Below are 12,192 nucleotides of genomic sequence, written 5' to 3'. Positions count from 1 at the left end.
TTCACAAGGAAATGCAAAGTTACGAAGGTTTTAATATACCAAATGTTGCACAAGATCTTGTTTTAAATTTGAGCTTTCCACATTACTCAACCATAGTGAGCTTACATTGAACTTGCCAATGCGCCCACAAAGAAAGCCCATGCTGAAAGGTTACAACACAAAATGGCCACACGAGAAAAGCATATTTTTTTACCATTGCTAATAGCTATTACATGCTAAATTTGTACTTCCATAGGAAAAGGACTCGCTGCCTTTCTTAATCAAGAATTGGTTTCAAGCATCACCGAGCTTCATACTGCACAACTGCACCAAACAACTTTAGCCTTAGCACACAGTAATACATGTAGAAATAAAGAAGGCTTAAGAAGAAAAAGCACAGAGAATAAAATACTGTAGGTTGGATTGGATCCTAATGGCAAGAAAGTGGAGAAATGTTTCGAGACGGTGTTTATATCCTGATTTGTTGTAACATTGTCAATAAGACCTTGAGATCTTGTACCGAGTAATGGTTCATTTAACTTCAGAATCTCTAGATTTAGAAAAAAGGAAAGCAAGTATAGGCATACCAATTAAATCATTTTAGGACTAGAACTCCCAAATTTATCTTACTGCTCTTTCAGGCTATCACAGTTGCTATCAACCAAAAAAAGAATTGCAAATCACAATCCAGTGGAGGACTTAGAGCACAGAAGTGGATGCGCTCACCTGCTACCTTTAGGAAGAGTTGAACGATTTTAAAGTACAGATATGATTACACTTTATACTAAATCCAAATCTATTGCCTCAAAAGAGCAGTAGGTGTAACAGTAGTACTTCACATCCTTTAATATAAACTCCTGGATTCGACTCTGAAACATTTGAACTGGGGCTCTTTCATTAACTGATACAAATATCAGTAGTCTGCAATATTTTTTCTTGACAGAGAAAAAGATAAGGAATTGGATCCATGTGCACTGATTCATTATTTGGGAGCATTACCAAAGTGTGCCTCCACCATTTACTCACAGCGTGTAGACCATTAGCAACAGTCAATGCCAAGTGAGCACATGTATATACAGTTTAAAGAACCAAGTCATGTCTTATACCAGATTTCAACTGGAAATTCACCTAAAATGCTCCAAAAGAAGAAAAAAAAAAAAAAAGCTAATTCGCCAAGAAGATGATTCTCGAACAATATGCTACAGTTATCTGCAAACATATTCAGTTTTATCCACCAAAATTTTGTTGCTATTTAACTTTATTTCCTGACAGTCGACTGCCAACCACAACTAGCCAAACAATTAATCAAGACAGCTATAAGTCTACAACACTAAAAGACACTAACATACTAACGACACTGTATGAGGCAAAGAACTTAAAATGCAATTTAGTTGTTGACAAGTTCCATGGTTATCTTTTTCATTTAGCAAGCATTACTCAATAAACACAGTAAAAATAGTCATAAAACCACAATAATGATCACATAATTCTAAGACTACTAAACCTTTTTCTGAGAGTTCTCTTTAACAACAATTCAACCATAAATGAAATTTGTGTTGGTGGGAGGTAGAGGCATTCAACGGAATTATTTAAGGTGCGCGCAACCTGGCCCGAACACCACCACCATTAACAAAACAACTACTAGTATGCCTCAATCCTAAACAAGTTAAGGTAGGTGCGTGAACTTGCTCAGATTGCCGGTCTCAAGCCCAGATAAAGAAGGACGGTAGCAGTAGTCTGACAGCTAGCGTAAAACTTGGCAATTTCAGGACGAATCCTAAATTCAATGATTTCTTAAATTAAAATCTAGGTGTTTTGGTCAGCTTGTTACACTAAATAAACTTAATTTATTTTTGTAACATGGTTCCCAGACAAGCTAGGGCGAACGAATCCCTAAATCAAGTGATTACTAAATAACACATAAAATTAAAAAAAAAAAGTAGATTAAAGGGTAAAAAAGTGTTAGAGAGAGAAAATTAAATACTTCTGCGGGTTCGTTTCTTGTAGAGAATACGATAACCACATTCACGGCACTGTATCACATCACCGGGCTTTAGGGTATTCTCCTGTCCACAATCTGCAAAATCCAATGATAAAGCTCGTTAAACCAAAACCAAACAACAGGGCAAATATGAAAAATTAGGCAATAAATAGGTTAGGTTACCTCCACAGATGTAGCTGACGGGTTCAACAGGTTGAGAATCCATTAGTAATATCAACAACTATTAGCAGAGAAAGAGCTGAAGACCAAACAGGGCGAGAGAGGGCTTTTGGAGGGTTTGTAGGGTATATATAGAGCGTTCGTACACGGGCTTGGACCGGGTCATTATCCGTCCACTTTATTAACAGTATGGGCCGAGTTGGTGAAGAAGAGATGGATCCAGCCCAGCTCATGACCCCTAACCACTTTATTGGATTGGATTTTGATTAACTGGTTTAGCTTCCGTTCATAGATTTTGGCTAATTCTTTTGGTAAAAATTGCACGGGGCGCCCTATTTGGTCGCCCCCATTTAATCTATACCCATTTTTTTTTAAAAGTTTTAACTTGTACCCACTTTTTAAACAACTTCAGCACCCTTTCTCCTCCTCCTTCTCCTCCTTCGTTTTCTTCTTCTTCTTCTTCTTCTTTCTTCTGCTGCTGTTGGTGCTGCTATGAAACTTTAGTTCATATGATGATTGTCATAAGTATGTTTATCATATTATTTAAAAACAAATTATAAATAATTACTTAAGTTAGTAGACAATAATTTGTGAATATTTCCACGTAGGGGAAGTTTAAGGTCACACTTAGTGATTCTTTTCATGATAATTCTGTTCTTTTTACATTTATTTGTTTCCAAAATTTTATGATTTAGATACTGTTGGCAATCTGATTATTTTATAGTAGTCTGATTATAACAAAACTAATGAATCCAGGACAAAAAACACTTCAGCTTATTTAGTGCTGAAGTTTTTACAAATGAACTAAATAACCTCAGCATCTTCTGCTGAAGTTTTTGAACAAGCTTTATGACAAAACCTAGTGAATCCAGGACAAAAAAACTTCAGCTTATTTAGTGCTGAAGTTTTTACAAATGAACTAATAACTTCAGCATCTTCTGCTGAAGTCTTTGAAAAAGCTTATCCAGGACAAAAAAAATTCAGCTTATTTAGTGCTGATGTTTTTATAAATGAACTAAATAACTTCAGCATCTTCTGCTGAAGTTTTTGAAAAAGCTTAATGACAAAACTAATGAATCCAGGACAAAAAAAACTTCAGCTTATTTAGTGCAATTACAAACAAAAACTTCAGCAAATAGAGAACAAAATTTCGGCTACTATGCTTAATTTCAGCATTTACAAAGAAATACAAACAAAAACTTCAGCAAATAGAGAACAAAACTTCAGCTACTATGCTTAAGTTCAGCAATTACAAAGAAAAACTTCAGCAAATAGAGAACAAAACTTCAGCTACTATGCTTAAGTTCAGCAATTACAAACAAAAACTTCAGCACACTTGCTACTTCAGGCCCGTCTATTAGAATGCTGAAGTTTTGCGTGATTGCCTTTGCTACTTCTGCCCCGTATGCTGAAGTTACACGAAAAAGTGGGTACGCTTGCAATTTTTTTTTGCAAAGCGGGCACAAGTTAAAACGTGACCCAAAAAGCGGGTATAGATGCAAATGCCCCATTCTTTTGGGACTTTTACCTAGTTATGCTATATTAGAAACTTATTTACCAATGTTCTCTATGTTTTGTAGTTTTTAATAATTATCTAGGTTTTTCTTACAAATTGTGTAGATTGCTCCTTAAAAGGCTCTCACCCATTATTAGTGTCTTCAACTAAGGGATTCAATTATATCCTTTCCTTTTTTTTTCCCTCTCCTCTTCTCTCTCCTTTTTTTTACAACAAAATTCCTTAATCTACGCCCAGAATCTCCATATTCTCTCTTCCTACCATTACCGATAATTTTATATTATTAAATCATCAATTGCATCGTTCTTATGCTGGGAGATCGGACAACACTGAAAATGAAGAAATATTCAGGAATTGTATGATAAATGTATCATAATTGTATTTAAATTGTATTAGATACATCAATACGTAAAACGTAATTGTATCATACTTATATCACAATTGTATATAACTTGTAGATGGTATATTAATATCCAAAATAATACCTAATACAATATTAATTAATTAAATATATAATTATCATATATTTGTGATACAAACTGTGAAATTCGTCACGATCTCACAACTGCTCATAATTCAAATACAAATTTGATACAATCCTGAAAGAATTCTTACACAATTCTGATACAATTATGATACAACTTAAAACCGACTCTAAACTTAAACTGACACAATATTGTATTAGTATTGTATCATGTATTGTTTTAGGTACAAATTGTGATACAACTGTGATACAATTCTAAATTATGATACAACTTTGATCTCATCTTTTTTAAGTTTCAATTTAAAACATCCACCTAGAACCAACTCTAAACTTAAATTATAACACAATATTATATTTTAATAGTATTAGTATTGTATCAGAATTGTCTTAGGTATTGATGTATCAAATAGAACTCAGTTACAGTTATGATACCTTTATCATACAATTGTAACACAACTCCCAAACTTCATCTTTCTCGAGTTTCACTATGAAATTCAACCTAAAACCAACTTTAAACTTAATCAATCTCTCTTAAAATTGAGATATAAACTCTAAAGGAAATTCTCAATTGTTTTCAAGGACACCCAATACAAAGAAATCACAAACTCGTAAAATCTGAATATCTAATTCAAAGTTTCGAAGCTTTTTAATGCTATGTCAATGGCAGACCCCTCTACCTGCAATTTCAGAGATAATTAAGGGTGGATTTGTCAATAGTTGAAGCTTTTTAATGGTTGTTGGTGGATTGATTCAGAGAAATATATGATGCTACAATTTTAGAGAGATAATAGTTTTATGAGAGAGAGAGAGAGAGATTGGTTGATTTGTATGAAAGACAGAATGACTTCAAAAAATTTTGAAACTGGGAGGAAAATCGTGATTGTAGAAGGCTAATTAAGGTGATAGATGTGGATGTGAGATACAGTTACAAATTAATTCCTATATTTAAGGGATCTTTCTTTTATCATATTTTATACATAAATAGTAAATATAGATACACAATGTAATTTTTAAGAAACCTAAAGAAAAGTGGTTAATAAGTTTCTAATATAGTATAGCTAGGTAAAAATCCCTAGAATTTTTGGAGCCCATTTAAAAATGAGGCTTTTAAGCCCGGCTCGAGTAAGCCCATGGCCCGTGAGGCTTGACCGAGGCTGGGCTGGGCCGGCCCGTGGGCCTAATAAAAATACGTATTTAAAATATAAAAAATATATGACACAAAAATAACAAGAAGAGTATCCCAAGCTTAAAGTTTATCAAGCTCATCATATTAAAAGATCAAAGTCTTAAAACGTTAAAATTTAATTATTCTCAATATTTAACTAATTAATATTGCATACGAATTGTAGATGTAGAAGAAAGTGACAACGTTAAGACAACTTTCTCATAAGCGGATTCAAATGTGTTTGATGAAGATGATGTGTTAGATATCCCATAAGCGTCATGGACGTTCTCTTGAATAGTTTGTTTTGAGTTTTGGCTTTTAGTAATGAAATATAGTCTTGTCTTTTACTTTTTAGTGTTTATTGTGATATATTAGAACCGTATAAAAAGTTATTAAGTTTTGTGAAATTTTTCCAATAAGATTTTTTTAACTTTTAAATATTTATCTTTTTTTAGTTTAAAAATTAAAGAAAAAAATATAATATATTTTAAAAAATAATGGGCCGGCCTGTGGGAGCTCGTAACCCACATAGGGCTGAAGTGGGTTGATCGTTATAAGGCCCATCAAAATTATGGGCTAGCCCAGCCCAGTCCGTCAATTGCTAAAGCCTACGTGGGCTGGGCTGGGCTAGCCCCGGCCCCGCCCATATTGACAGCTCTAATTTGCATGATGAGAAAATGACGAAAATGGTCCACCTATTTCCCTAATTACTGATGTACTACCATTTTTTTATCCGTTCATCGACTCCAACTGCGTCTTTAATTTGCAATGGCTGATAAATAGATAAATCTGATGTGTTTTCTTCCATTATTATATTAAAAAGTTTGAAAATGTTAATGGTCAATGACTGGATATTAAGATTGGAGAGTGAAAATGTCAATTTTTCAATGTTGGGGAGGAGATTGATTTTAAAGTAAAGTGGGTGATAGAAAATAATTTTCACTCAAACAATAATAAAGATTAAAAAGATCATGCTCAGAGTTAATTGTGTTTTTTGGAATTTAATAGTCAAAGATATGAATCAGTTATTACGATAACGGATAATCCCTTTTTATTTGGTATGCTGATCCGCATACTATTTTCCAAGTTAGCGTATAATAATAAGAATTACAAATTGTAGATTAACTTAACATAATAGTGTATAAGAATTTATACACAATTAGTGCACAAAACTTAAGATAAAATATCAAAGTATTCAAACTCTTTCATATAACTTTGGATGGTTCTGAAAACCATTCTCTGTAAAATTATCTACAATTCCTCCCCCATTATTCGATAATACTAAAGTAGCATTAAAGTTAGACACATCGAATAGTTCTCTATAAAGAATACTTCTGATAGTTTTTATTTTCAAAGATCTAAACATAATAGGCTGTTTAAATTTTATACAGTAATTATGAAGTTGTTAGCTCAAACAAAAAGCTCAGAGCTCCTGTTTGCAGTTAAATATAACAATAATCAGTGACCTCTGTTCCTAGAAACAACTCATTTTAAGTGGTACAAATTCAAGTATGACGAAATACCCCAATATAGCAGTGCTTTTGAAAGAGAGACCGCAACAGAAGTGTGACAAAGTCTGCTTCAACAAAGCGATTACTTTTTATAACAATGCTAAAAATACTAAGGCGATCAGAATTTCAACTGTTCCAATAGAAGCACAACTTTTCCAAGAAATAAACACATCTTAGGAGTATGATTCTGAGTTATAATGAACAATGAGTGTACAACCTATATTATATTGCTAGAATGTTGATGCCTTCCTACAGAAGAGCTTCCTATAGGAGGCAACTGCCTAATAAATCAATCAAGTTGAAAATTGATGATTTACTCAAAGTACAATTAGAAAGATGCTATGCTCTTTGGTGTCATTCTTTCAACTTTACCAACCCTGTGCGGAGGCCACACAATGTGGGTAACCCTTCCACGAACCAAACCCAGAGGGATCTGAAACAGAAAAAGCATTCAAGTCAATGAGTGAATACTAATCAATTGAACTACTTAGAAAGCTGATTGCAAACACAGATATAGGCACGCTTAAAGTAAATCTTTTTCCTCGCTCTACAATGACTTCCATTTATCACATTAAAGGGTCTTCATTTTGATTTGAAATGCACCTCAGAAGGTCTAGCAACGGCAGGATGTAATCTAATTTACATTTACAGACTCTAAAATGCAAGTAGTTTTGGACAGATAAAACTAAAAGATCGATTTGTTCATGTGTAACTGTAATCTTAAGATGCACTCATGAAGCAATTCATGAGAAACAGAAAAGATGCAACGAAATTACCTATTCCTCATGCAAAGGAGAAAAAATTATTGGGGTATCACTTATCAGAAATTTAAACTCACCCCCTTAACCACAAATCAGCTGGAGGCATGACGAAAGGAGTACATTCAATTCAGCAGCTTATGTCAATATGATTTCTAATTCTATTGAAACAGTACTTCCCACCAGCTAATCTTTCCTAACTTAGAGGACTGACACATATTTAGTATAGTAACTTTACAGAGTTTAGCAGATTCTTTATGTGTTAAATTCCTATTCAATCAACAGACGAATATGAAGTGATATGTAACATACAGGACCAAAAGATCTCGAGTCCAAGCTCCATGCGTGATTGTCTCCTTCAACCCAACAATGTCCTTCAGGGATCAATACTGCATCATAATGAGGTGTACTGACCAAATCACCTGGTAAGGCTGTTATTCTCTTTATATGTTTCTCTTTATGATTAGCTGGAGAGCTGAAATGAATGTCAACCAAAAATCAGATTTGATAGGTCAAAAAATATGGCCAAAAATAAGAAAACACATTAAATAATATATGAACAGGCATCTTCTCTGCTCTATCCTCGAAACAAGAGATGAAAGTATCGTACCAATAGATTTGCTACAGAATTTATCAAACATCCACCTGAATTAGAGAAAACACCATCTTAAAATATACTTTCTAATGACCTGATACTAAGAATTAACTATTGGTTTTAAAAACAAACATCTCAAATCTTTAATGGTTAGAAAAGACTCAGATAGGGGACAGAATATTTTAAACAAGGGCAGATCCTTGCTGACCACTTAAGTTTTCCTGGTCAAACAAGATCTAGCATACAGCACAAGTTAACAGTTGTCATCAACTGAAGTTAAATCAGCGCATCTTGATAAACCACCAAGAGAATCATATTTAAAGAAGAGCAAACTGTGTTTAGAGGCCATTATACTATTATGAAGAAGGCAACTTCCTCCATAAACTAAATTTCAAAGCAATTTCAGATAAAAACTTCTAGTAGTGTAGCAGACTTCCCTTTTCTTATCATTTGACCAGATTCAAAAGAGTCATGTGCTATTCACATGACTATGTACTTGGGTATACTAGACATTCAAAGGGCAACGCGATGCGAACTCCCGCTATATGCGGGGTTAGGAAAAGAGCTGGAAGACACTGGGTCTATTGTATGCAACCTTATTTCTGCAAGAATCTGTTTCCACTAGGTATACTAAACATTCCCAAAAAATAGGCAACATTAAACAATCTTTTCCTCCAAACGTTGCTAGAATTCACGAATTAAAGTTAGGAGAAGAAGGCAATTTAAACAAACTCCTTTTAACTTTTTGTACAGTACAAAGTATGAGCATGGAAAGATTCACACCAACTAGATCATACAGGGGAAACAACCTTCTTTGCAACAGTTTAAGGGCCTCTAATGCAATGTATTCTTTCAAGAACGAAGAATGATTGTTTCCACCAAAAGCACATTGAAGAGAAGAGAGATTCTGGTCTTTCATTGGATTTTCTCTTCACGAGAAGTTCTCCATAACTTAACGCATATGCATGTCTTTCCATGAAGTAACTTGATCTGACTATTCACTTAATCTAATTACTCGGCCATGGATGTATGAGCATCAACTGACTTCCAATGGGATTTTTAGGAGTAGAGTTATTGGATATCAATGAGACTATGAAAGAGTCTTGAACTATGCCAAAACAAGCAACAAAAAATATGAGACTCTATTCTTTATCAGTGGAATATGTTGTTACATCAAATATCTAAATCGGAAAAAGGATATACAAAAATTGAGTTCGATTTTATGTTGAACATTTAAACCACAACTATTTATTCCATGGTTCAGAATCTTCAGATGCAGTTAGAAACTCTCCAGATTAAAATATGGACTGAGTTCATTTCTTATTTCAACCTACATGCAAAATATATCAGCAAGTCCACCAAAAATCGAACAACCAAATTTGAATAACCCATTTTGACTTCATCTTGAAAATACATAATCTAAGTCTTCCTCTTTCCCAAAGATTAGTGAATGAATAATCTTGAAACTAAAGAGCAGTCGAGTTAATTGAACTCAACATGACAACAAGCTTGTGGCAGCTTGTCAACAGTTACCTGAACACAACCACATCGCCAAGAGAGAACTTGAATTTTTCTAGGCAAAGCTTCTCCACTATAACAAAGTCACCTGCACCACAACGACTAATGCGAAAGTTTTCATCTTTATCCACAACAGAAACGTAAGGAATGTAAAAGAGAGGAAAAAGAGTAGTTACGAGTCAAGGATCTCATGGAACTGTCATCATCTGGATTAAATGTAGGAGACATTGAAATGCCACCAACAGGGACAATACTAGCACAACGATCAGATACAGTAAGGCCTATGAGCCCAAAGGTGAAATAATTCTTAGTTAAATTCCAGAGGAAGTTCACAGTTCCCATGTTTTAGGGCTGCCTAAATCATCTGCACACATGTTCAAAACCCGAAAAGAAAGTTAAAAAATCACAAAATCATTAAGTGGCTTTCCAAATTAAAATAAAATAAACCTATACATGTTATTAGTCCTATTTTAATCCTATATTAGAAAGAAGTCGCGTTTTTAACATCGTCAAAGACTTCAATCAACTACTCAATCCCTCACTAGTCTGGATCGGCTATATGAATTATCTCTATCCATTCTGCCCATCTCATTCAACCACACTGTCATGGAATTATTTCTTTATGAGTTTAGGTAATATACACCGTCCGTGTAAGAAATTTTCATACCATCCGGTCACCTTTTACGTGTTGCACAACACGTAACTATCTTATTTTCATGATTACAAATTACACATTTTGGAGGCCTACATGTAGATATCTTTTAGGTGACCTAATAGGGTAAAAAAAATCTTTACAGTGACGGAATATATAACTTAAACTCTTTCTATAAATAATTGCAACACCAGCAATGTAAATTCGGCCCAACAAGAAGGAGCCTGTTTTATCTGTAATGTAGCTAAGCATCAACATACGCTAGGCAAGAAAATCATCAGGAATGAGTAAACTCATCAACTTATAAAAAGGAAAAAGAAGGGACAAATTTGCAGCTATTAACACAAGCTAATGTCTTTTTGGTATTTATTTTATCCTTTCTACGAGGTAACAACTTTAACTGGGAGTTCCTCTCAAATCCTCGAAGTGAGGCCGTTGAATGGAATATCCATGAGATTAAATTAGTATTCTCTAGAACTCTTACTGCAAACATTTTAATGGCAACTTCATTGTTACATGAATTGAATGAATAGAGGGAAGTGAGACTTACAGAGTATACAGAGCAGAATAAAGATCGAAAGGAAGCTCCGGCAGCCGATGACGGCCGTTGCCGACGATGAGTGATTTTTGGAAGGGTAGAGCGAAGTGGGGCTTAATTGTACAAATAGCCCTTAAAGTGATCTTGAATTTTTGTCCCCACTTATTTCATAAAACTTCTGCCTATTGAATAAGAAAAAAAAAAATTCATAGTTATATATGGAACTGTAAAATATTCCATAATCTACAACTTATTTTAGAATTACAAATATATATATATATATATATATATACTACATTCTCCAACTTACCCCTGCCATCACATTAAACAAGAATAATTAGAGGGACTTTTTCGTCGTTTTGCTCAAAAAATCAAACCCAATTTCTTCAACCTCTTTCTCGGCTGGTCTTCCTTCTGTTTCCTTGATGGTGAATTCAAATCCAAAATGCAACTGTAATGCATTGAACCAAATGGCAGATCACTTAATTTATCCAGTTGTTGGTTCTGTTGATAGTTAAAAGTCAATATTAACATTTACTGTACCAAATATGGTCCCTTTTTCAGCCTATGAGAGAAAATGAAAAAAGTATTGGACAAATTAAAAGTCGATTGCAGACTTCGCAATTCATCTTCACGGTTGCTGCTCTCGTCATGGATGAGAAAGGTCGAGCAGCATATTTGAATACTACTGGAAGTGGAAAAAGTGAGTTGCACAAATAACGAGGGACTCTTCGAAGGTTCGAAACTTTAATTCTTTGCTCTCAGATCTCAAATTTGATCTTCCATTTAAAGCCTTTTGGTATATCTGAATTGAGGGATGCTAGCACACAACTGAGAGATAAAACTGGAGATGGAGGAGGTGTATCGAGAGAAGGAATTGGAAACTTTAAGTGAAAGACGAAAAAGTCACTCTAATTATTCTTATTCAATGTGATGGCAGGGGTAATTTGAAGAACTAAAAGATGCATACAAAGCTAACCTATTACAACTATGTAGTAGGTTAGCAAAACCATATATATATATATATATATATATATATATATATAAGACATACTCTAAAAATATAATAAATTTTCTATTAAAGGGAAATGGCAATCTGAAACGTATCCGTAGTTAGACCCTAAAAATTCTCCAATTTGTTAATTATTGATTACCACTATAAACATATTAGGTTACCACATATGAAAATTATCCTATTCTTCCATTGTATCTCTTTCTGATTCTCCAACTTGGTATACTTGAAGTAGGATATTGTACTTAAGAAACAATGGTGACTATACCAACTCTGATTCAATACTAATGGATATATATATAT

General features: G+C 33.9%; 2 protein-coding genes across 3 annotated transcripts; both read right to left on the bottom strand.

Annotated features, from left to right (window-relative positions):
• Positions 1-2,246, bottom strand: LOC109207814 (DNA-directed RNA polymerases II, IV and V subunit 12). The gene is made up of 3 exons (XM_019370807.1): positions 2,144-2,246; positions 1,964-2,056; positions 1-303 (listed from the first exon to the last, which is right to left on the bottom strand). The coding sequence occupies exons 1-3, from the start codon at positions 2,184-2,186 to the stop codon at positions 281-283; spliced, it is 159 nt and encodes a 52-aa protein (XP_019226352.1). The 5' UTR covers positions 2,187-2,246; the 3' UTR covers positions 1-280.
• Positions 2,247-6,885: 4,639 nt separating this feature from the next.
• On the bottom strand, positions 6,886-11,813 carry LOC109207813 (mitochondrial inner membrane protease subunit 2). 2 transcript variants are annotated; one of them, XM_019370806.1, is made up of 7 exons: positions 11,421-11,813; positions 11,188-11,328; positions 10,890-11,059; positions 9,864-10,051; positions 9,703-9,775; positions 7,887-8,049; positions 6,886-7,249 (listed from the first exon to the last, which is right to left on the bottom strand). In XM_019370806.1, the coding sequence occupies exons 4-7, from the start codon at positions 10,027-10,029 to the stop codon at positions 7,145-7,147; spliced, it is 507 nt and encodes a 168-aa protein (XP_019226351.1). In that variant the 5' UTR covers positions 10,030-10,051; positions 10,890-11,059; positions 11,188-11,328; positions 11,421-11,813; the 3' UTR covers positions 6,886-7,144. The 2 variants fall into 2 exon arrangements, with proteins under 2 accessions (XP_019226351.1, XP_019226350.1); XM_019370805.1 differs by having other exon boundaries at positions 11,188-11,813.
• Between the last annotated feature and the right edge of the window lie 379 nt (positions 11,814-12,192).

The sequence above is a fragment of the Nicotiana attenuata genome, unplaced genomic scaffold (genome assembly GCF_001879085.1).
Source record: "Nicotiana attenuata strain UT unplaced genomic scaffold, NIATTr2, whole genome shotgun sequence".
NCBI lineage: Eukaryota > Viridiplantae > Streptophyta > Magnoliopsida > Solanales > Solanaceae > Nicotiana > Nicotiana attenuata.
This window is presented reverse-complemented; position numbering and strand designations above follow the sequence as displayed.